Here is a 21344-nt window from a genome sequence, read left to right as displayed (position 1 = left end):
GCACCAATCCCGGCACCGAAGGTTGGCGGAACAACCTGCACCAGTTGCCACCTGGCCACCCCAGTAGCAGGGCCCAGTGCAATGGCCTTTTTGGACCCCCTGGGCCTACCACCAGGCTCCAGGTCAGGGATCTAGGCCAGTATCGGTGGTATCCGCCCCCGTGCCCCTCCATCAGCAATGTCAATGGCACGCCACACACCTAGGACCCCTGAGGATTCCTTACGAGACAGGGCTGTTGAGCGGCTGCAGTCAAGCATGGCCCCTCCTCCACTGACGTCAGTGGCACCTGAAGCTCCGGTCACAGGGTGCTCCGAGGTACCTGACCTGGCCTCCAGAGAACCTGAGGAGCAGGAAGACCCTGTCCCGGGAACCTCTTCCTCCTCTTTGCTAGATGAGGCGGTGGTGGGCACCTCCACCACTCTACCACCAATGGATGCTAAAGGCCACCAGGACCTGCTTAGGAGGGTAGCAGTTAACCTCAACTTCCAGGCAGAGGAGGTTATGGAGGACTCAGATCCGATGGTGGACATCCTCACCCCCAAGGGTCCTTCCAGAGTAGCTTTGCCCCTCATAAGGACAATTCAGAACACCACGAAGGTGCTCTGGCAAATCTCGGCCTCTATACCACCAACAGCTAACGGGGTTGAGAGATGCTACTTTGTGTCACAAAAGGGCTATGAGCACCTGTTTACCCACCCCCAACCAGGGACTCTTGTGCTTGATGCAGCAAACCACAAGGAGCGGCAGGGTCAACCACGCCCCACACCTAAGTTACGTAACTCCAAGGAGCTGGATCTCTTTGGCCATAAAGTCTATTCGATTGAGGGATTCCAGCTTTGGGTAGCGAATCAGCAGGTGGTGCTTAGCCAATACGCTTTCAATTCCTGGAGCTCGTTGGCTAAATTCCAGGAGTTAATCCTGGCTGATTCTCGCAGGGAGTTCGGTGCGCTCCTTGAGGAGGGTAGAGTGATCTCTAGGACTGTCCTCCAGGCAGCCCTGGACGCAGCGGACTCTGCGGCTAGAACTATGGCCACCGCCATCGCTATGAGGCACAGTGCGTGGCTTCAGGTTTCAGGGATCCCACCCGAGTTCCAAAATACAATTCAGGACCTCCCCTTTGACTGTGAGGGACTGTTTGCTCAAAATACAGACACACGCCTGCATAGCCTGAAGGACTCGCAGGCAACTCTGAAGTCTCTGGGGCTACACACCCCAGCGCCTCAGAGAAAGCCCTTTAGACCTCAGCCCCCCGACCCACTTCTACCCAGAGTCCCCTAGGCGGGATCCATCTAGGAGGAGGGGCAGAAATAACAGGAGGCGCCCACCACAATCCTCCTTGGGCCAAGGCCAGGGTTCAACCAAACAGCCCCCCGGCCCCAAGCCTGACTCTACCGCTTCTACCGTGCTTGGTCTCCGATCACGTCAGACCACTGGGCCCTCACCACAGTGGGGGTGGGATATTCTGTCCAATTCTGTTCCCTCCCACCCCCCTTCCCCGTCCCTCTTCAAGTATCCCTCTCATGAGCAACTGCTTTTACAATCACTCCTAGCTCTAGGGCCAATAGAGGAGATTCCTTAGGAATTCAGGGGCAAGGAGTTCTACTCCCGCTATTTCCTCATCCCCAAGGCCAAGGGCAGGCTTTGGCCTATCCTGGACCTACAAGACCTCAACACATACATAAAAAAGGTGAAGTTTCGCATGGTCTCTCTGGCCGCCATCATTCCCTCCCTGGATCTGGGAGACTGGTATGCTGCCCTCGACTTGAAGGACGCATATTTTCACATTGCTGCTATTCCAGCCCACAGGCGCTTTCTCAGATTCGTGGTCAGTGGCCAGCACTACCAGTTCAGGGTGCTCCCCCCTGGGTGTTCACCAAGTGTATGGCGGTAGTGGCGGCCTTCCTCCGCAGGAGCCAGGTGCAGGTGTTCCCATATTTGGACGATTGGCTCATCAAGGCCGAGTCCCAGGCTCAGGTGGTGGAGCATGTATCCCTGGCACGGGCTGCGTTTCACAGATTGGGACTTGTATTGAACGAGCCCAAATCCACATTGATCCCCACACAAACAATAGAGTTCATTGATGCTCTCTTGGACTCCACGCGCACAAGGGCATTCCTTCCGGAACTACTTTTCAAAGTGCTTACGGACATTATCCAGACCCTCCTCCGCTTCCCCACAACTACGGGCAGGAATTGTATGAGACTACTGAGGCATATGGCGGCCTGTATGTACGGCTCATAGCCTCTGGCTCCTCCAGAAGTGGTTAGCGCAGGTGCACAGACTGGGCAGGAACCCATTGGACTCAATCGTGAGCGTCCCACCTCAAATTCTCCACTCTCTCCAATGGTGGCTGCAACCATAGCTGGTTTGTGCAGGAGTACCCTTCGCAAAACTCCAACCCACGCTTTCCCTTGTCACAGATGCCTCGGCGCTCGGTTGGGGCACGCATCTGGGCAATATCAGAACCCAGGGCCTCTGGTCCCATGCAGAGCTATCGCTGAACATCAACGTGAGGGAGCTGAGGGCGGTTCGTCTGTCATGCCAAGTGTTTCTGGCCCGTCTGCAGGGCATGTGCGTATCAGTGCTCATGGACAATACTGCAGCGATGTTCTGTATAAACAAACAGGGTAGTGCTTGTTCCTCTCCCCTCTGTCGAGAAGCCCTCGCGCTGTGGGACTTTTGTATCGCCCACTCCATGCACCTGCAGGCGTTGCACCTTCTGGGGGTGCAGAAGGAACTGGCAGACTGCCTCAGTTGCTCATTCCATGGACATGAGCGGTCACTCAGACCGGACATCACTCACTCAATTTTCCAGAGGTGGGGCTCTCCCCACATGGACCTGTTCACAACGTGGAGCAACAGGAAGTGCAAGAGATTCTGCTCCTTCCTGAACCACAGCCCAGGCTCCACTGTGGACACCTTTCACCATTCCCGCCGTTCCCCCTCATACACAGGGTGCTCCTCAAGACTCGTCAGGACAGGGCTTCCTTAATTCTCATAGCCCCAGCGTGGCTCCGCCAGCACTGGTTCACCATGTTACTGAACCTCTCCGTGGAAAGACCAGTAGTGCTCCCTCTCTGTCCAACCCTAATCTCACAGGACCACGACTATCTACAGCACTCCAACCTGGAGTCACTCCACCTCATGGTGTGGAGGCTCAACCCTCTTGAGCTTCAGTGCTCGCACTTGGTTAGGGTGGTCCTGCTGTGGAGTAGGAAACCCTCCACTCAAGCCAGGTACCTGGCTAAGTGGAAGTGTTTCTCCATTTGGCCTTGACAAAGGGGAACTGAGCTGCAAACAGCCCCAATTCCCCTTATTTTGGACTATGTTTTAGATCTCAAGCACCAAGGGTTGGCAATATCTTCCTTAAGGGTACACCTCGCGGCCATTTCGGCCTTCCACCCAGGAATGGCAGGGGGTTCAGTGTTTGGTAATCCCATGGTGAGCAGGTTTCTTAAGGACCTTGACAGACTTAATCGGCCCATCCCCCACATGGACCTCAACCTTGTCCTGTCCTCACTCATGGGGTCCCCCTTTGAGCCCATAGCTAACTGTCCTCTCTCCTACCTTTCCTGGAAGGTGGTTTTCCTGGTGGCTATAACCTCCGCTAGGAGAATATCCAAACTCAGGGCACTGACCTCCGAACCTCCATATACGGTATTTTATAAAGACAAGGTGCAGCTACGCCCCCATCCTGTGTTCCTGCCTAAGGTTGTCTCCCAGTTTCATGTGAATTAGGACATATTTTTACCTGTGTTCTTCCCTAAACCCCATGTCACTCACAGGGAGAGCATGTTCCATTCCTTGGACGTTAGATGGGTCCTAGCATTTTACATTGAATGCACAAAGCCATTTCATAAGTCACCACAGCTCTTTATTGCTATTGCGGAAAGAATGAGGGGGCTCCCGATCTCATGACCGTGCATCTCGTCATGGATCACGTCCTGCATCAGGACTTGCTATGACCTAGCTAAAGTTCCAGCCCCGCCGATTACAGCGCACTCTACCAGAGCGCAGGCGCTTATCCAGGACATTTGCAAGGCGGCAACCTGGTCTTCAGTCCACACTTTAACGTCCTACTATGCCATTACCCAGCAGGCAAGGGATGATGCTGGGTTTGGTAGGGCAGTCCTGCACTCGGCAGTTAGGTGAACTCCGACCCTCCCCCGGGGTAACTGTGTGGAAGTCACCTATTGGAATGCACATGAGCAATCACTCGAAGAAGAACAAAGGGTTACTTACCTCTCGTAAGTGGTGTTCTTCGAGATGTGTTGCTCATGTCCATTCCAAATCCCGGCCACGCCCCAACTGCTGGAATATTCCAGCAAGAAGGAACTGAGCAGGCGGCAGGTCAGCAGGGACATATATACACTGCCATGAAGGCACCACTCTAGGGGTCTCTACAGCCAACCTGACGGGTACCGCTAGGGGAAAATTTCCGGCGATTGTGCACATGACGCGCACACACACCTCTTGGAATTGACATGAGCAACACATCTCGAAGAACAACAGTTAACGAGAGGTAGGTAACCATTTTTTCTTCAATATGTGGTCAGTGTGGTTCCCATGATTCCATCCCTGCTTTTCAGAGTTCTCTGCTTCCATGGACTTGAATTGCAAGGGATTTGAGGAAGCATCACAGTCACTCCCCCTTTATTCCCTTGGATGAGAGCACAAGGAGAGGCACAGGCACATGTGCAACCCTGACGGATTCTGTTACTAAAATAAAATATCCAGTCTCACATGTGTGGGGTGCGTGCACACCTGCAGTGGGATCTTGAAGAGCCATAGTTACTTGTAAGGAAGGTTACTGTGCTTTCTCCTTTTATCAATCTAGTATTAGTCTCCTCTCTGTTACTGCTACAAAGTCAGGCCATTAGGTTGGTACAAGAGCTGTTTTCTTTGTTTTTTTCAACCTCATCAGTTCTCTGTCTAATTTATTATTTATTAGTATTTATTAGTATCTGAAGACACCCATTTCTTCCTTTGCCTGTGTGTATACTACTTAATTTCTGAACTATGCTATTTATCTCTAAATGTTTAATTCCATATACTTTTTTGAACTGCATTTAGTATGAAAGACATTATACAAACAAACACACACAAATATGTAAAAGAGACTGCATTTAGTATGAAAGACATTATACAAACAAACACACACAAATATGTAAAAGAGTCAGTCTTTTTCTTCCACGTAATGAACAAGAACTAGAAAGCATGAGAAGAGGGATTCTTTTGTAGAAAACCTGCTGAGGCCAGTAAAATATAAAGAAGTGTTCTGTCCTCCAGCAGGCCTTCAGATAAAATACCTTAGACTTGGATAATACCATTCCAGTTGTAAGATTTTTCTCTTCAGCTTTATTCATGATATTTAATAAAATAGGCTGGCACGCTGTACATTGGCATACTTTACATTGGTCATGAACAACTGTAATCACTGCATAAACATGCTGATTCAACAGTGAATTGAGGCATGCATTTTAGCATAATTATCGTAGTAGCTCAGCAGAAAGGCTTATCCAGTGAGACAAGTGGCTATAATCCTATACAAATTAGAAGAATTTAGTTCAATCTAATTTAAACAAAAATCAAATGTATTTTCTTCTCTGAGTATTTTAGTTATTGATTTTTATACACATCCACTCTCCCAATCGAGGCAGCAGTGGTTAGTTAGAAGGAGGAGTAGCTGGAAAGAATCTAGAATACACTTTTGAAATGGGACCATTGTTAAGGCAAGCAAAGTTTTAAGACTGACAGTCATCTTGACAATGTGCCTTCAATCATTTGCTGATTTTTTTTTTTCTTGTTTAGGTTCAGCGCACTATTGCCAAACAGATTCAGATGGTGCGGCAAGTTGGGAAAGGGCGATATGGTGAGGTGTGGATGGGTAAATGGCGAGGTGAAAAAGTGGCAGTCAAAGTATTCTTTACCACTGAGGAAGCCAGTTGGTTCCGAGAAACTGAGATTTACCAGACTGTTTTAATGCGTCATGAAAACATACTGGGTTAGTAAGCAGTTTGTAATTTGAATGGGTAGTGGAGGACTTGTATTTCAAAGAATTGTAGTTGTTTCATGAAGAGTGTGGAGAAGTTCCTTTATGAAATCACTGGAGGAATGTAGCATAGCATATAATAATAAAATGCTGTAATTATATGCAGACTAGGGATCTTACTTATTTTAATATTACAAATAAAAGATCCTGACTTTTCTTCTTTTTGCTTGAGGACCAGCATTGTGACATCACATGAGGTTGAAACCTAAACTGTAACACTCCTGGTCCCCAAACAAGAAGTGATGGGTGTGTAAGGGGCTGTTGAGTCTTACTTTAAAATCAGCTTTTTCATTTCCTGAAAAGTCTTCCAGCTAATGAATTATGTTATTTTTATGTAACACTAAATGCTAACTTTCTTTATGCATTTGACAGGTTTTATAGCAGCTGATATTAAAGGCACAGGTTCCTGGACACAACTTTACTTGATTACAGATTACCATGAAAATGGATCCTTGTATGACTTCCTGAAATGTGCCACACTTGACAACAGGGCTTTGCTCAAACTGGCTTATTCTGCTGCATGTGGTCTGTGCCATCTACACACAGAAATTTATGGGACACAAGGCAAGCCTGCTATTGCACACAGGGACCTGAAGAGTAAAAATATCTTGATAAAGAAAAATGGAAGCTGCTGTATTGCTGACCTGGGCCTTGCAGTCAAATTTAACAGGTAGATGATCAAAGCCTATTAACAGTTGGTATCTTTTGCATGTATTTTGAAAGGCATCAAAGATCAAGTTGAAATGAGTGTTAATTCACTGATTGGTTGTTTCACAGTTGAACAGTAAAACTGTATGGTGGGTATTTATTGTTTTGAGAGTCAAATGCTCTTCTTTACTTTGGATATGGGGTGAATATTGAGGTGGAAGAACAGATGGTCTCAAAGGTTGTTAGGATGGAGAACTAAGAGTTCAAACCCCTACAAAATTTCACATCACTTGTTCCCCTCTTCACAAGAAGGAGAGAAAAGGAAACAAATCCACTGCCCAGAATCCAAAACGTCATCTTTCCCTTGAGCATCTCTATAATGCTTTCATGTATTTTCAGTAGAAGATCTGTGACTCATTGCAAATTTGAGCAACATAAAATTAATTGAATAGTAAAATAAATTATCTACGAAATTACTGTTTTGACTGTAATTATTTTAAAAATATGAAAAATTCTACAAAAACAATTGCTAATGAGTGAAGCAGCCACAAAATTTCACTTTCCCACACTAGTGCCAAAGAAACTGCAAACCCTTGTCCAAGAATTTGGGTTCAGATATGGTAATTTCTAGTATGGTTTTTAGTGGGTGTCTGGATAGTATGGTGGTAGAACATTATAAATGCAGGTAATTTTGTAGAAATAGGTTGTTTTTTGTTGGTTTTTTGCAAAGCTCATTGTAACATGTTCAGCATGCTCAAAATGCTCCTATTAGAAATAAGGGTATTTTAGGTCTAATATAGGGGTAAAAACTGTACATGTAAAGCTTATAGTGGAATGCATGGGCTACTAGTGTCTTGAAGTGGATATCAAATCCTAGAACACAAGACAACTTCAGCATGAGTAATGATGTGTAGAATTGTGGATATTAGGAATGCATTTTGAGTCTTGAACATTTGGAATAGTCTGCTTCTGTCTGCTTAGTCGTGTAAAGTTTTTTTTTGCAAAGCAGTCACATAAACCTTCATCTTGGGTATTTTATAATCATTTTTACTTAATCTGTCTAAAAGAAGCATAATATAGTATAAGCTGTAATATTGGAAGGAGGATTTGAGAAAGAGATCATTGATTTAATTATAGTTCATAACTTTACTTCATACTATAATAATAGCATCTTTCTGCATGACATCAGTTCATTTGCACTGCTCCACAGTTCATTTAACCTGTATTATTTACATCTAGTGATACGAATGAAGTTGATGTCCCTTTGAATACTAGAGTGGGAACAAAACGTTACATGGCCCCAGAAGTCCTAGATGAAAGCCTAAATAAAAATCATTTCCAGCCATATATCATGGCTGATATCTACAGTTTTGGCTTGATCATTTGGGAAATGGCTCGGTGTTGTGTCACAGGAGGTAAGCTTTTAAATATTGTGTTTCAAAATTTATTTACAAAAGTAAGTTTTCAAAAGAATTTACCCAATACCTCTAATCCAAGGACTAAATCTTCTGAAGAGGATGAAAAATACTTGAGACCTACTGCTTGCCCTGTGTCTCAAGGGCAGGCACCCTTCATTTTAAAAGAACAAAACAGATGTGTGATTCACTTAATTGTAACACTGTCAATCAACTGTTGTCTTAATACATTTTTTATAACGTAACTTACTATATCTCTCTTGCTTTTTTTTATACCTTCATTCTATTCCTGGTTTCACTCTATTCTTCCTCCTCTTTCCTTTGATAGATGAATGTGTATCTTTTTTCCTGCATTGTTTTCAATATCTATTTCCCCCTTTTTTTTGGTCTTATTCCTGTGCCTCCTTACCTATCTCTTTCCCTACATTGTGTTCCCTATCTGCATCCCATATTTTCTGTCTTCTACGTCTTCCCAAATTTTCAGTCTCTCTTTTCAGAAATTTGTAAATTCTTCTTCAAGTGATGACCTTGTGGGTGCTCCACTTTAGGTGTTTGATTACAAGTGCAGAGGCGTTCAGAGATTTGTGGTAGCAGTTGGGTCGCACATGTGCAGTCCCCATCTCACTCTGCCTTAAGCGGTTAACTGGCGCTTTGTGCCAAACCCCACCCCCTCCCTTTTCTACCACCTTTGGCTTGAGTCAGAGCATTCAGCAGTGCCTCATAGCTTAGTATTTTACCCCTTTTCCATTAGTTCTACTTTGACTAGCTAATTTGCCTTCCCACTTTTTCCCCCGCTTTCTTTTTTTTTTTCCAAAAAAAAAAAAAAAAATTATTTCTTTCCCTCAGTAGAAGCTAGTATTTCGTTTCACTGTTAAGAGTAGTTTTAGTTCCCCCCTCATGGAGAAGGGGGAAATACACCCCTCAGGGGCATGCCCGGTTCACTGGGCTTTAAATGCTGCCTCACCTGCAGGCTTTCAGTATCTATTTCAGATGGACACTCTCAGTATGGTTGCTTTTAGGTGAAGCACACGTATCTTAAAAGTGCCCATATTGTCACAAACTGACAGTCCGGATCAGGAAAGCCACAGACTTGCATCTTAGACTGCTGCTAATGAAGAAGTCTCTCCACCCGGCGTCAGAGACCAACAGACTCCACAGCCAAGATGGTGGGACTCTCCGGTACCATGAGAGCAAAAAGACTCGAAAACATCTAGCTCCAAGCCAGTCACCAAGGGGAAACAGAAACCTCATGCCTCGGCACCGGTGGAGCCATCCCAACACTCAGCACCAGGCACATCAAAGCAACTGCAGCCTATGCTGCCACCTCCTGTCAGTATAGCGCAACTGATGAGTGCACCCTTACAGACAAAAGCTCCACATCAGCCAGTATCCACCATTACCTCACCAATGGCACCGGGGCTGTTGGCACCAGAACAATTCTTCCTTCTCAGAGACCTTATGGTATCCTCAACACCCGACTCTCCCATTCTTGGTGCCAAGTTCTAATGTGTTTAGACTTCAGACATTTCCAGTATCTCTAGAGGAGAATTGCAGATTCCCTTGACATCTCCCTTGAGGAAGTGCAGGAGACACGACATAAGCTCATTGTCATCCTGCAAACATCAGAATCATCCAAAATCGCTTTACCCATGAATGATGCAATCATGGAACCTGTCAAGCACAACTGGCAGACCGCTGCAACAGTCGCTCCAACCTGCAAGAGGTCTGACAGGAAATATTATGTCCCTGCAACGGGAAGAGAGTTTCTTCTTTGAGTGATTGCTCATGTGCATTCCAATAGGTGTGCACATGCGCTGTGTGCACGATCATCAGAAGGTTTTTCCCCTAGTGGTATCCATTGGGTCGGCTGCAGTGGCGCCTTTATGGCTATGTATATAGGTCCCTGCCAATCCGCCACCTGCTCAGTTCCTTCTTACCACCAGTGACAGTCGTTGGAGCAGCTCAGTCTCTTGCATTCGCAAGTGCCTACCTAGTGGTTCCCATTTCTTAGTTGTATAGTTGTTAGGTCGTTTTATATTAGTTGTAGATTAGCTGGACTTACTTCGGGGGGCTTCGCCCTTGTCCTAGTTTCCCCAGGCACCAGGGAATGCCTCGGTCGCAGAGGTTTAAGGTGTGCGAGAGGTGCACGAAACCTGTGCCCACAGGCAATCTGCACGCTGCCTGTCTCAAGTGTTTAGAAGAAGGACATCAGACAGATAAGTGCCCAATTTGCAGGAACTTCAGACCCAGAACTAAGAGAGAGCGGGACTATCATTTGAAGCTTCTCCTGATGGAGTTGGCCAGCAGCCGGAAGTGGCACCGGCATCCTTGGTGCTCAGAGCCCGAGCCTCAGTGTGGGATGTTCCGGTACCGAAGAAAGATTCCTCCAAGGAGCCCCAGCGCCGCTCCCCAACCTATAAGGCCAGTGCCACCAGGTGGCACCATTTGCAGTCCCCGGTGCCGCATAAGAAAAAGAAGGCGGACAGGGGGTCATTCTCCCTTCAAGAAGCCACGAGGGGACTCCAGTGGAGTTCATTCTCAGGCGGGACACCCACCAGCTGGGCCTCAAGACCCAGCGCTGTTGACTCCGGCCTCAACAGGAGGCCCGTTGAGTCCGGTGCTGATGAACTCCCCAACTCGGGAGGATTTGGAGGAAGAGCTCCATCTTCCCTCCACGCCAGACACCTTTGAGGCAGCATGAGACCTCATTGCCATGACAGCGCAGTCCCCAGCCTTACAGGTGCGGGACCCGGCACCGCAAGCCCAGGCACCATCAGTGGTGGCACTGGCTGCAAATTCTAGCCCAGCACTGCATGTGGCTCCGGCACCATTTGCGGCACCATTGACGGCACTGCCTCTGGTTCAACATCGTGGCAAGCCTGTGATATTACGGCGCCACTCACCATCTCTCTGGTACCGCTCTCTGGCACCATCCGGCTCTGCGCACCCTCTTCCCCCATCCCCCAGTGGTTGGGCACAGACTACTCGTCTGAGTCAAATGCTAAGTCTTCTAAAAGGAGTACTTGTGGCACCTTAGAGATTAACAAATTTATTTGAGCATAAGCTTTCATGAGCTACAGCTCACTTCATCGGATGCATGCAAGCTTATGCTCAAATAAAGTTGTTAGTCTCTAATGTGCCACAAGTACTCCTTTTCTTTTTGCGGATACAGACTAACACAGCTGCTACTCTGAAAGCTAAGTCTTCTGTCTCTCAACGCAGCCACTACGAGTCCCGGCACCGCAAACCAGTGGAATCATTGGCACCGGCAGTCGCCTGGCCACCCCAGTGGCAGGACCCAGTTCAATGGCCCTTTTGGACCCCTTGGGCCTACCACCAGGGTCAGGGCTCCAGGCCGGCATCAGTGGCATCTGCACCCTGTGCCGGCCCCTCAGCGTCGTCACTGACTCACTACACCACCAGGGCTCCTGAGGACGCCGTACAAGACAGGGACTCTGTCTCTGTCTGCTCTAGCGCAGTGCCCGATCCAGCACCATTAGTGAGACTAGAGCCACCTCAAGTCACAGTAGGCTCCAAGGTGCCTGAACCGACCTCCAGAGAGCTGGAAGGGCAGGAAGACCCTGTCCCACAGGCCTCCTCTTCCTCGCCAGACAAGGCAGTGGCGGGCACCACCACCCTGACAGCGATGGACACCAAGGGTCACCAGGACTTCCCTTAAGGAAGGGATAAGGCCCTAAATCTTAATATCCAGGCAGAGGAGGTCATGGAGGAGTCTGATCCGATGGTGGATATCCTTACCCCTGAAGGTCCTTTTAGGGTGGCCTTGCCCCTCATAAGAACGATCCAAAACACCACTAAGGTGCTTTGGCAGATTCTAGCCTCTATACTACTGCTAAAGGGGTGTAAAGACGATATTTTGTGCTGCAGAAAGGGTATGAACGCCTTTTCACCCACCCCCAACCGGGGACTCTGGTGGTTGATGCGGCAAACCACAAAGAGCGGCAAGGACAGCTGGGTCCTACGCCTAAGTCATGGGATGCTAAGAAGCTGGACCTTTTCAGCCAAATTGTCTTCTCAACTGGGGGCCTCCAGCTTTGAGTGACTAACCAGCAAGCAGTACTCAGCCGCTATGCTTTCAACTCTTGGAGCTCATTGGCAAAGTTCCAGCAGTTACTCCCAGCTGACTCATGCAAGGAGTTTAGCACGCTCCTTGAGGAGAGCAGGGTGGCCTCTAGAACGTCCCTCCAGGCCGTGCTGGAGGCGGAGGACTTGGTGGCTTGGACAATGGCCACTGCCATCAGAATGAGGCACAGTGCATGGCTCCAGGTCCCGGGGATATCACCTGCGGTCCAGAATACTATACAGGACCTTCCCTTTGACACTGCGGGCCTGTTCGCCCAAAATACGGACTTTCACCTGCATAGCCTTAAGGACTCGTGGGCGACTTTGAAGTCTTTGGTGATCCACACCCCAGCACCTCAAAGATGGCCTTTTAAGCCTCAGCCCCCATCCCACGTCTACACTGGGCCTCTAGGCGAGACTCGTCAAGGAGATGGGGCAGAAGTAATAGGAGGCGCCCATCACGGTCCTCCTCAGGCCAAGGCCAGAGTTCAGCGAAACAGCCCCCTGGCCCGAAGCCAAACTTTTGAAGATGTCCCCGAGGATGGAGCATTGGTTTCAGGCTCATATCTTCTCCCCCCTCTCCCCCTTGGTGAATTGACTCTCCCGCTTCTACCCTGATTGGTCCCAGATCATGTCAGATCATTGGGTGCTCAGCACGATAGAAGCGGGATATTCTATCCAATTCTGTTCCCTCCACCGTCCCCGTCCCTCTTCAGGGACCCTTCTCATGAGCAACTCCTCTTGCAGGAGGTGCAATTGCTCCTTGCTCTAGGGGAGGTTCCTCAGGAGTTATGGGGCAAGGGGTTCTACTCCTGCTATTTCCTCATCTCCAAGGCCAAAGGTGAGCTCCAGCCTATCCTGGACCTGTGAGATCTCAACACATTCTTAAGGAAGGTGAAGTTTCGCATGATCTCTCTGGCCACCATCATTCCTTCCCTGGATCCGGGGGACTTGTACGCCGCCCTCGACTTGAAAGATGCGTACTTCCATATATCTATTATCCCGGCCCAGAGACAATTCCTGAGATTCGTGGTCAGTGGCCAGCGCTGTCAGTTCAGGGTGCTCCCGTTCGGGCTCTCGGTGGCCCCCTGGGAATTCACCAAGTTATGGCGGTCGTGGCAGCCTTCCTCCGCAAATGTCAGGTGCAAGTATTCCCGTACCTAGACGACTGGCTTATCAAGGCCAAGTCCCAAGCACGGGCCGCAGAGCATTGTCCCTGGCCCGGGCCACATTCCACAGGCTGGGCCTCATATTGAATGTGCCCAAATCCACACTGGCCTTGACGCAGAGAATAGAATTCATAGGGGCTCTCTTGGACTCCATGCAGGTCAGGGCATTCCTGCCAGAGCTGCTCTTCCAAGCACTCACAGACATTGTCAAGAATCTTTGCCAGTTTCCCACAACCATGGCCAGAAATTGCATGAAACTACTGGGGCATATGGCAGCCTGCACATACATGGTCCAGCACACCAGGTTACGCCTTTGGCCCCTCCAGGCGTGATTGGCGTGGGTACACAGGCCAGGCAGGGACCCACTGGGCATGATAGTTACACTTTCCCCTCGAATCCTCGAGTCTCTCTACTGGTGGCTGCAACCACAAGTTGTTTGTGCAGGAGTACCCTTTGCCAAACGCCATTCTACATTATTCCTAGTCACAGACACCTCGGTTGGGCAGAGCACCTGGGCAATATCAGGACCCAAGGCCTATGGTCCCACACAGAACTGTTGCTACATATCAATGTAAGGGAGCTGAGGTCGGTTTGTCTGGCATGCCAAGTGTTCCAGGCACGCCTGCAGGGCACATGTGTTGGTGCTGAGGGACAACACTGCAGCAATGTTCTATATAAACAAACAGGGTGGTGCTCGCTCCTCTCCCCTGTGCCAGGAAGCCCTCGAGCTGTGGGATTTTGCATTGTCCATTCGATACACCTAGAGGCATCGCACCTTCCGGGGGTGCAAAACGAGCTAGCTGACTGCCTCAGCCGCCCGTTTCACGGCCACGAATGGTCTCTCAGGCTGGAGATTGCGCACTGGTTTTTCCAGAAGTGGGGCTCTCCCCACATAGACCTGTTCTCAGTGCAGAGCAACAGGAAGCGCCAGCGGTTCTGCTCCTTCCTGAACCACAACCCAGGCCCCATCGTGGACACCTGTCATGGATGGGTCGCCTGCTGTATGTGTTTCCGCCCTTCCCTCTCATACACAGAGTCCTCCTCAAGACTTGCCGGGACAGGGCTTCCTTGATCCTCATAGCGCCAGCGTGGCCCTGATAGGTTCACCATGCTCTTGAACCTCTCAGTGGACAGACCAGTGGCGCTTCCTGTCTATTCAACCGTAATCACACAGGACCACGGCCATCTGCAACACCCCAGTCTGGAGTCCCTCCACCTTATTGTGTGGAAACTCCATGGCTGAACCCTCTTGAGCTTCAGTGTTCAGACCCAGTGAGGGAGGTCCTGCTGGGAAGTAGGAAACCCTCCACTGGTACCATGTACATGGCAAAGTGGAAGTGTTTTTCCATTTGGTCTCAGCAAAGGGAACCAAACTGCAGCTAGCTCCAATTCCCCTTATTTTGCACTATCTGTTATACCTTTAGCAGCACGGGTTAGCAATATCCTCTCTCAGGGTACACCTTGCTGCCATCTCGGCCTTTCACCCAGGGGCAGCAGGTGGGTCAGTGTTCTTTATTGCAATCGCAGAAAGGATGAGGGGGCTCCTGATCTCGTCCCAGCACATTTCATCATGGATCACATCCTGTATCAGGACTTGCTATGACCTGGCTAAAATTCCAGCCCCTCCGCTTACGGTGCACTCCACCAGAGTCGTCCGCAGCGTTCCTGGCGCAGGTCCTTATCCAGGACATTTGGAAGGCAGTAACGTGGTCTTCCATCCACACCTTCATGTCACACTACGCCATTACCCAGCAGATGAGGGATGATGTAGCCTTTGGCAGGGCAGTCCTGCACTTAACAACCAGGTGAACTCCGACCCCTCTCCCCCGGAGAACTGCTTGGAAGTCACCTATTGGAATGCATATGAGCAATCACTCAAAGAAGAAAAAATGATTACCTTCCTGTCTTAACTGTTCTTCGAGATGTGTTGCTCATATCCATTCCAAATCCTGCCCACCTCCCCTCTGTTGGAGTATTCCGGCAAGAAGGAACTGACCAGGCGGCGGGTCGACAGGGACCTCTATACACTGCCATAAAGGTGCCACTGTAGGGGTCTCCACAGCTGACCTGATGGGTACCACTAGGGGAAAAACTTTCTGACGATTGTGAACGCGGCACGCACACCACCTGTTGGAATTGACATGAGCAACACATCTCAAAGAACAACAGTTACGAGAGGTAGGTAACCGCTTTTTCTTTTTTCACATCCCACACCAAACTCCCTGGTAGTGGATACTGTTAATGAAAGGGGCAAACAATCATAAGTCATTAGCAAAATACGACCACACAAATTATGGCACACTATCAGATTTTATTGAATTTCTCCCTGGTGGGGGAAGCAATTTCCGAGGGCCAGCTGATCACCAGGATGGCACTGCAAGCTGCCCTAGGCTCTGCAGATAGAGCAGTACGATCCACAGCCACCACGATGGTAATGAGAAGGGCATCCTAGTTGCATCTCTCTGGCTTCCCCAAAGAAGTGTAAGCAACAGTGGAGGACCTGCCATTCAAGGGTGACTCCGAAGTCACTGGGTATCTATACTCCTAGGACAAAGAGAAGACAAGAAAGGTGGTATAACCCACAGAACTTCCGGTCCACTCAATTTGCACAGACACACAGGCAATACGAGCCACAAGCCCGGAAACAATGGCCCCCAAGGAGACTATAACCGTCAGATCAGTCTACCACATCTCATCGACATTGGTTGAGGGCCTGAGACCCCCACAGCTTTCAACACTGGAAACTCCTACCATCTCCCAGCCATTTGGAAATGGTTTAACTCCCTATTCTTCTTCCAGTGATAGTACATGTCCATTCCAAGCAGGTGTGTGCATGCCGTGTGCACGCCAGCCAGAAGATTTTTCCCCTAGCAGTGTCTGTAGGGTTGGCCTGGGCACCCTCATGAGTGGCACCTTCACGGCACCCAATATCGGGCCCCCCCAACCCCCTCAGTTCCTTCTTACCGCCCATGACAGCTAGCTGGAACTTTGCTCGCTCTTACAGCAAGCACCTTAGCAGTGTCTTTCCTCTTACTATACACAGTTCAATAGTTATTCTCTATAGTTATACTTTTTCATATAGTTAGTAGTGGTTTGTTAGATAGTTCATTTCCCCTTCGGGGGTATGTCCGGGTCTCCGGGGTTTAAACTCTGTGAGTCCTGTGAAAAGTTTATGCCCAAGAGTGATCCTCACTTGTCTTGTCTGCAGTGCCTTGGTGAGACTCACCAAAAGGACAAGTGCCGCATTTGCAAGGGTTTCCGCCCAAGAACCCTTAAGGACAGAGAGCAGAGACTAAAACTCCTGCTCATGGAGGCGGCTCTGAGACCGCATTCCTACCCGAGACCCAACGACCCAGCTCCGAGCACGTTCTCTTTGGTGCGCAGCACTCCAGTGCCAACGGTGCGTGAAACGGGCCCGACTAAGGACTCTAAAGCCCACCGGCACCGCCGCTACTCAGGCCATAGGGCGTCAGCCTCAGTTCGGCACTGTTCTCCATCTCCAGTGCCGGTAAAGAAGAAGAGGTCGGTGAAGGGACCGATCACCCCCCTTGAAACCACACTCCTCCGATAGGGAGCGCAGGCTGCACTCACTGGAATTGCGTAGGGCCTTAGCCTTCTACACAGAGAGAACTAAGTCATTCTGGAAGTTGGTCCAACTCTTTGTAGCCGTGGCAGACAGAATGAAGGGCCTCCCGGTATCCTCTCAACGCATATTGTCATGGATAACATCCTGCATTAGGGAGTGCTATACTGTGGCAAAGGATAACCGCTCCACGGATAACCGCTCACTCTACCAGGGCCCAGGCCTCCTCTGCGGCATTCCTGGCACAAGTACCTATTCAGGAAATTTGCAGGGCAGCCACATGGTCCTCGATACATGCATTTACGTCTCACTATGCAATTACACAACAGTCCAGGGATGATGCGGCTTTTGGGCGAGCTGTGTTCTTTTCTGTGGATAACTCTGACCCCACCTCCTGAGCTCTAGCTTGTGAATCACCTGCTTGGAATGGATATGAACAATCCCTCAAAGAAGAAAAAATGGTTACTCGCTTTCTCATAACTGTTCTTCGAGATGTGGAGTTCATGTCCATTCCAATACGCACCCTCCTACCCCTCGGAATAGTTGGCAAGAAGGAACTGAGGGGGTAGGGGGTCGGCGGGGCCCAATATTGGGCACCGTGAAGGTACCACTCCAGGGAGCGCCCAGGCCAACCCTACGGACGCTGCTAGGGGAAAAATCTTCTGACTGGCGTGCACACAGCGCGCACACACCTGCTTGGAATGGACATGAACAACACCTCTTGAAGAACAACAGTTACGAGAAAGTGAGTAACCTTTTTTTACCCAGTCTGGCAACCTATCACTACAGACAGATGGGTGCTGGAGATAATTGAAGTTGGATACTCCATACCCACCCATTCTTCCCGTCCCTCTTCCCTCTCATGAAGATCTATTGCATCAGGAGGTAACCCAGCTCATCTGGCTACGAGCAGTATAACTGGTACCAACAAAATACAAAGAGATGGGTTTCTGCTCTAATTACTATCTCACACACACAAAAACCACAGGAGGATGGAGACCCATTCTCGATCTCCGATGGCTCAACAAATTTGTCAGAATCAACACTTCAAGATGGTGACGCTGGCCACCATTATCCCAGAGTAGAAAGAGGGCCTGGCTCTCGACCCTCGACGTCCAAGAAGCATACTTTCACATAATGATTCACCCATGACATCAGAGGTTTCTCTGATTCACTCTCAGACCAGATCACTTCCAATACTAGGTCCTGTCCTTTGGTCTTCCCATTGCTCCCCGAGTTTTCTCAAAGGTACTCGCGGTAGTTGCTGCGCACCTCTGCAAGAGAGGAATTGTGATATTTCCATATCTGGATGATTGCCTACTATAAGAAGCAAATTGACCAGCATCAATGGAGGCTACTCAACAACGAGTAGGCCTCTTTACGCAATTAGGTCTCCAAAAAAAAAACAAAAGTCAACCCTCACACCAGTATCGGAACTGGAATTCATTGGGGCTTACCTCAGAACTCCCGAGGCAACACATCTTTACCAAGGCAACACATCTTTACCAAGGCAACACTTCCTAACTCTAATGAATCTGATTGCCACATCACTCAACAGCTTCCAGGTAACAGCCAGGACTTGTTTGCAATTACTGGGTCACGTGGCCGTATCGACTTTCGTCGCTCAACACATGAGGTTACATATGCGAACCCTACAAGCTTAGCTCCGTACAACTTGTTGCCCACCAAGGCACAGTATAAACAAACAATGCCAAGCAAAGTAAACGACTCTATCTTGGTGGACGCAACCGCACAACGTATGCCTGACAGTGCCTTTCACCCAAGCCCCTTCTACATTGACTATTACAGTGGATGCGTCCGTCATAGGTTGGGGAGCACATTTGAACTCACATTCTGCTCAGGGTTGTTGGTCCCCAACAGAAGCTTGGTGTCACATAAATCTGCTAGAACTCAGAGGTGTTCGCAATGCATGTACCACCTTCCTACTCGTGATCAGAAACAAGACCGTACAAATTCTCATGGACAATTTGTCATGCATGTTCTACATAGACAAAGGGGGGTTCACGTTCACACTCCCTGTGTGCAGAGGCCATGCGACTTTGGCACTGGTGCATCCAGGACAACATCCATATTATAGCAGCGTACCGGCCCAGATGTCAAAACACTACGGCAGATGCACTCAGCAAGAACTTTTCTCAGGACTATGAGTGGGAACTCGACACCAGGGTTCTCCACAACATAGTCAAACAATGGGGATTCCCCACAGTAGACCTCTTTGCAATGGAGCACAGCACTAAGTGCCCATTGTTTTGCTCCAGGGCAGGCATGGACCATCACTCCTTAGGAGACGCGTTTCTTATCAAATGGAGGAGCTCCCCACCTATATTCCTCCTTCCCCCATTCCCTTTATGGCACTAGTGCCTCACAAGATCAAAGCAGACAAGTCCACTGTAATACTGATACCCCCTGCATGGTCTCATCAAACATCGTTCTCTACATTCTCAGATTGTCAGTGTGCAGACCTCTAACCCTTCCTCTCCTACCTCGTCTCCAGTCCCAGGACTCAGGACAAACTCTGCATTTGAACCTGGAGACACTCAGCCTGAAAGGGTGATTGCTCCATGGCTCCAGGGACCTGAAATGAAATGCTCCAAAGAAGTACAGAACATTTTATTAAATAGTCGCTGACCGACTACCCACCACACATACCTACACAAATGGAGACACTTTGATTCCTGGTGTCACACAAAGCAGACCACGTCAGTATCTGCCCCTTTACCTTTGATTCTGGATTACCTGCTTGAACTTGAGATCAGACCTATCTGTTAGCTCAATCAGGGTACATCTCTCAGTCATAGCAGCTTTCCACCATAAGATACCACCAAATGTTTTCTGAAAGGCCTCAACACTTCCACGCCGCCATGGGACCTCAACTTAGTTCTCCAAAACATCAGCAGATACCCAATTCGAGCCACTAGCCACTTGCTCACTTCTCCACCTGTCAATGAAGGTGGCCTTTCTAGTTGCCATTACATCTGCACGATGAGTGGGGGAACTAGGGGCACTCATCGCTGATCCATCCTACACAGCATTTCCAAAGACAGAATCACTCTCAGACCGCATCCCAAGTTCTTACCTAAGGTCGCCTCCTCATTCCACCTCAACTGACCCATCTGCTTATCAGCGTTCTATCCTAAGCCACATAAGGATAGGCGAGAATCCACACTTCACACCCTCAGTGTTCGCAGGGCCCTGGCTTTTTACACAGATCAAACAAGGTCATTCCGTAAATCCCCGAAATTATTCGTTTGTCATGGAATGATCAAAAGGAGATGCCATATCCAAACAGAGGCTCTCCAAATGGATTTCATAATGCATCAAACTGTGTTACCAGCCACAGAACTTGCAACCCCCTATGGGGATTTGCATGCGTTTCACCAGGGCAATGTCGACTTGAATAGCTTTTCTGAACAGTGTTCCCACTGTGGACCTATGTAGACCTGTGACATGGGCCTCTACCCATACATTTATGCAGCACTATGCATTAGAGCAGCATGTAACATCTGATGCATTATTTGGACTCACCGAATTGTCCTCTGCCACGACGTCAACTCCAAAGCCCCTCCCTTCCACTGGAGGGTACTGCTCTGAAGTTACCTAAAGTGGAGCACCCACAGGGACATCACTTGAAGGAGAGGGTTACTCACTTTGTGCAGTAACTGAGGTTCTTTGTGTGTCCCCATGGGTGCTCCACTACCCTCCCTCTGCCCCTCTACTTCAGAGTTTCACACTCATGCTCTGCAGTAGACAAGGAACAGAGGGGAGGTTGCTCTCACAGCGCCAATTAGCTGCTTGATGCAGCGCAAGACAGGGACTGCGCATGTGCGACCCAACCAGGCACTGCTATCACAAATCTCCGATTACAAGCACAGGGGCACTCAAACACTTAAAATGCAGCACCCACTGCGGGACACATCTCGAAGAACCTCAGTTATTGCACAAGGTGAGTAACCCTCTCATCCTAATTTAGATTGCATCTTCTTGGGACAGTGATCTATCTCTATATGTTCAGTGAAGTACACTTCTTGGATGTGGTAAACTAGGTGAAATAGGAAGATTACAGGCAGTCTCAGAATAAAGTGGAAGATATACATGTATGAACTCATCTGTTGTAGGGAGTAGCTCTATAGTATGTAATAGGGCCAAACATTCAGTGGGACTACAGGTAATTAAGTCAGCATTCGGTCCTAAATGTTCACCATCAACTATACATTTTCAGGTTTCAGAGTAACAGCCGTGTTAGTCTGTATTCGCAAAAAGAAAAGGAGTACTTGTGGCACCTTAGAGACTAACCAATTTATTTGAGCATGAGCTTTCGTGAGCTACAGCTCACTTCATCGGATGCATACCGTGGAATGCATACCACGGTATGC

The 21344-nt window shown here is 48.9% G+C and overlaps 1 protein-coding gene across 4 annotated transcripts in view; it reads left to right on the top strand.

Annotated features, from left to right (window-relative positions):
* Positions 1–21344, top strand: part of BMPR1A (bone morphogenetic protein receptor type 1A) — a 197659-nt gene that overhangs the window by 140537 nt on the left and 35778 nt on the right. For all 4 annotated transcript variants that reach the window (XM_073353347.1, XM_073353344.1, XM_073353346.1 and 1 more), the window contains 3 exons: positions 5812–6004; positions 6425–6722; positions 7940–8115. In XM_073353347.1, the coding sequence (XP_073209448.1) occupies positions 5812–6004; positions 6425–6722; positions 7940–8115 (667 nt within the window). The remainder of the gene's footprint in view (positions 1–5811; positions 6005–6424; positions 6723–7939; positions 8116–21344) is intronic.

Source organism: Lepidochelys kempii, chromosome 7, assembly GCF_965140265.1.
Source record: "Lepidochelys kempii isolate rLepKem1 chromosome 7, rLepKem1.hap2, whole genome shotgun sequence".
Lineage (NCBI taxonomy): Eukaryota > Metazoa > Chordata > Testudines > Cheloniidae > Lepidochelys > Lepidochelys kempii.
Note: the sequence above shows the minus strand (reverse complement) of the source record. Positions and strands in the feature narration are given on the sequence as shown.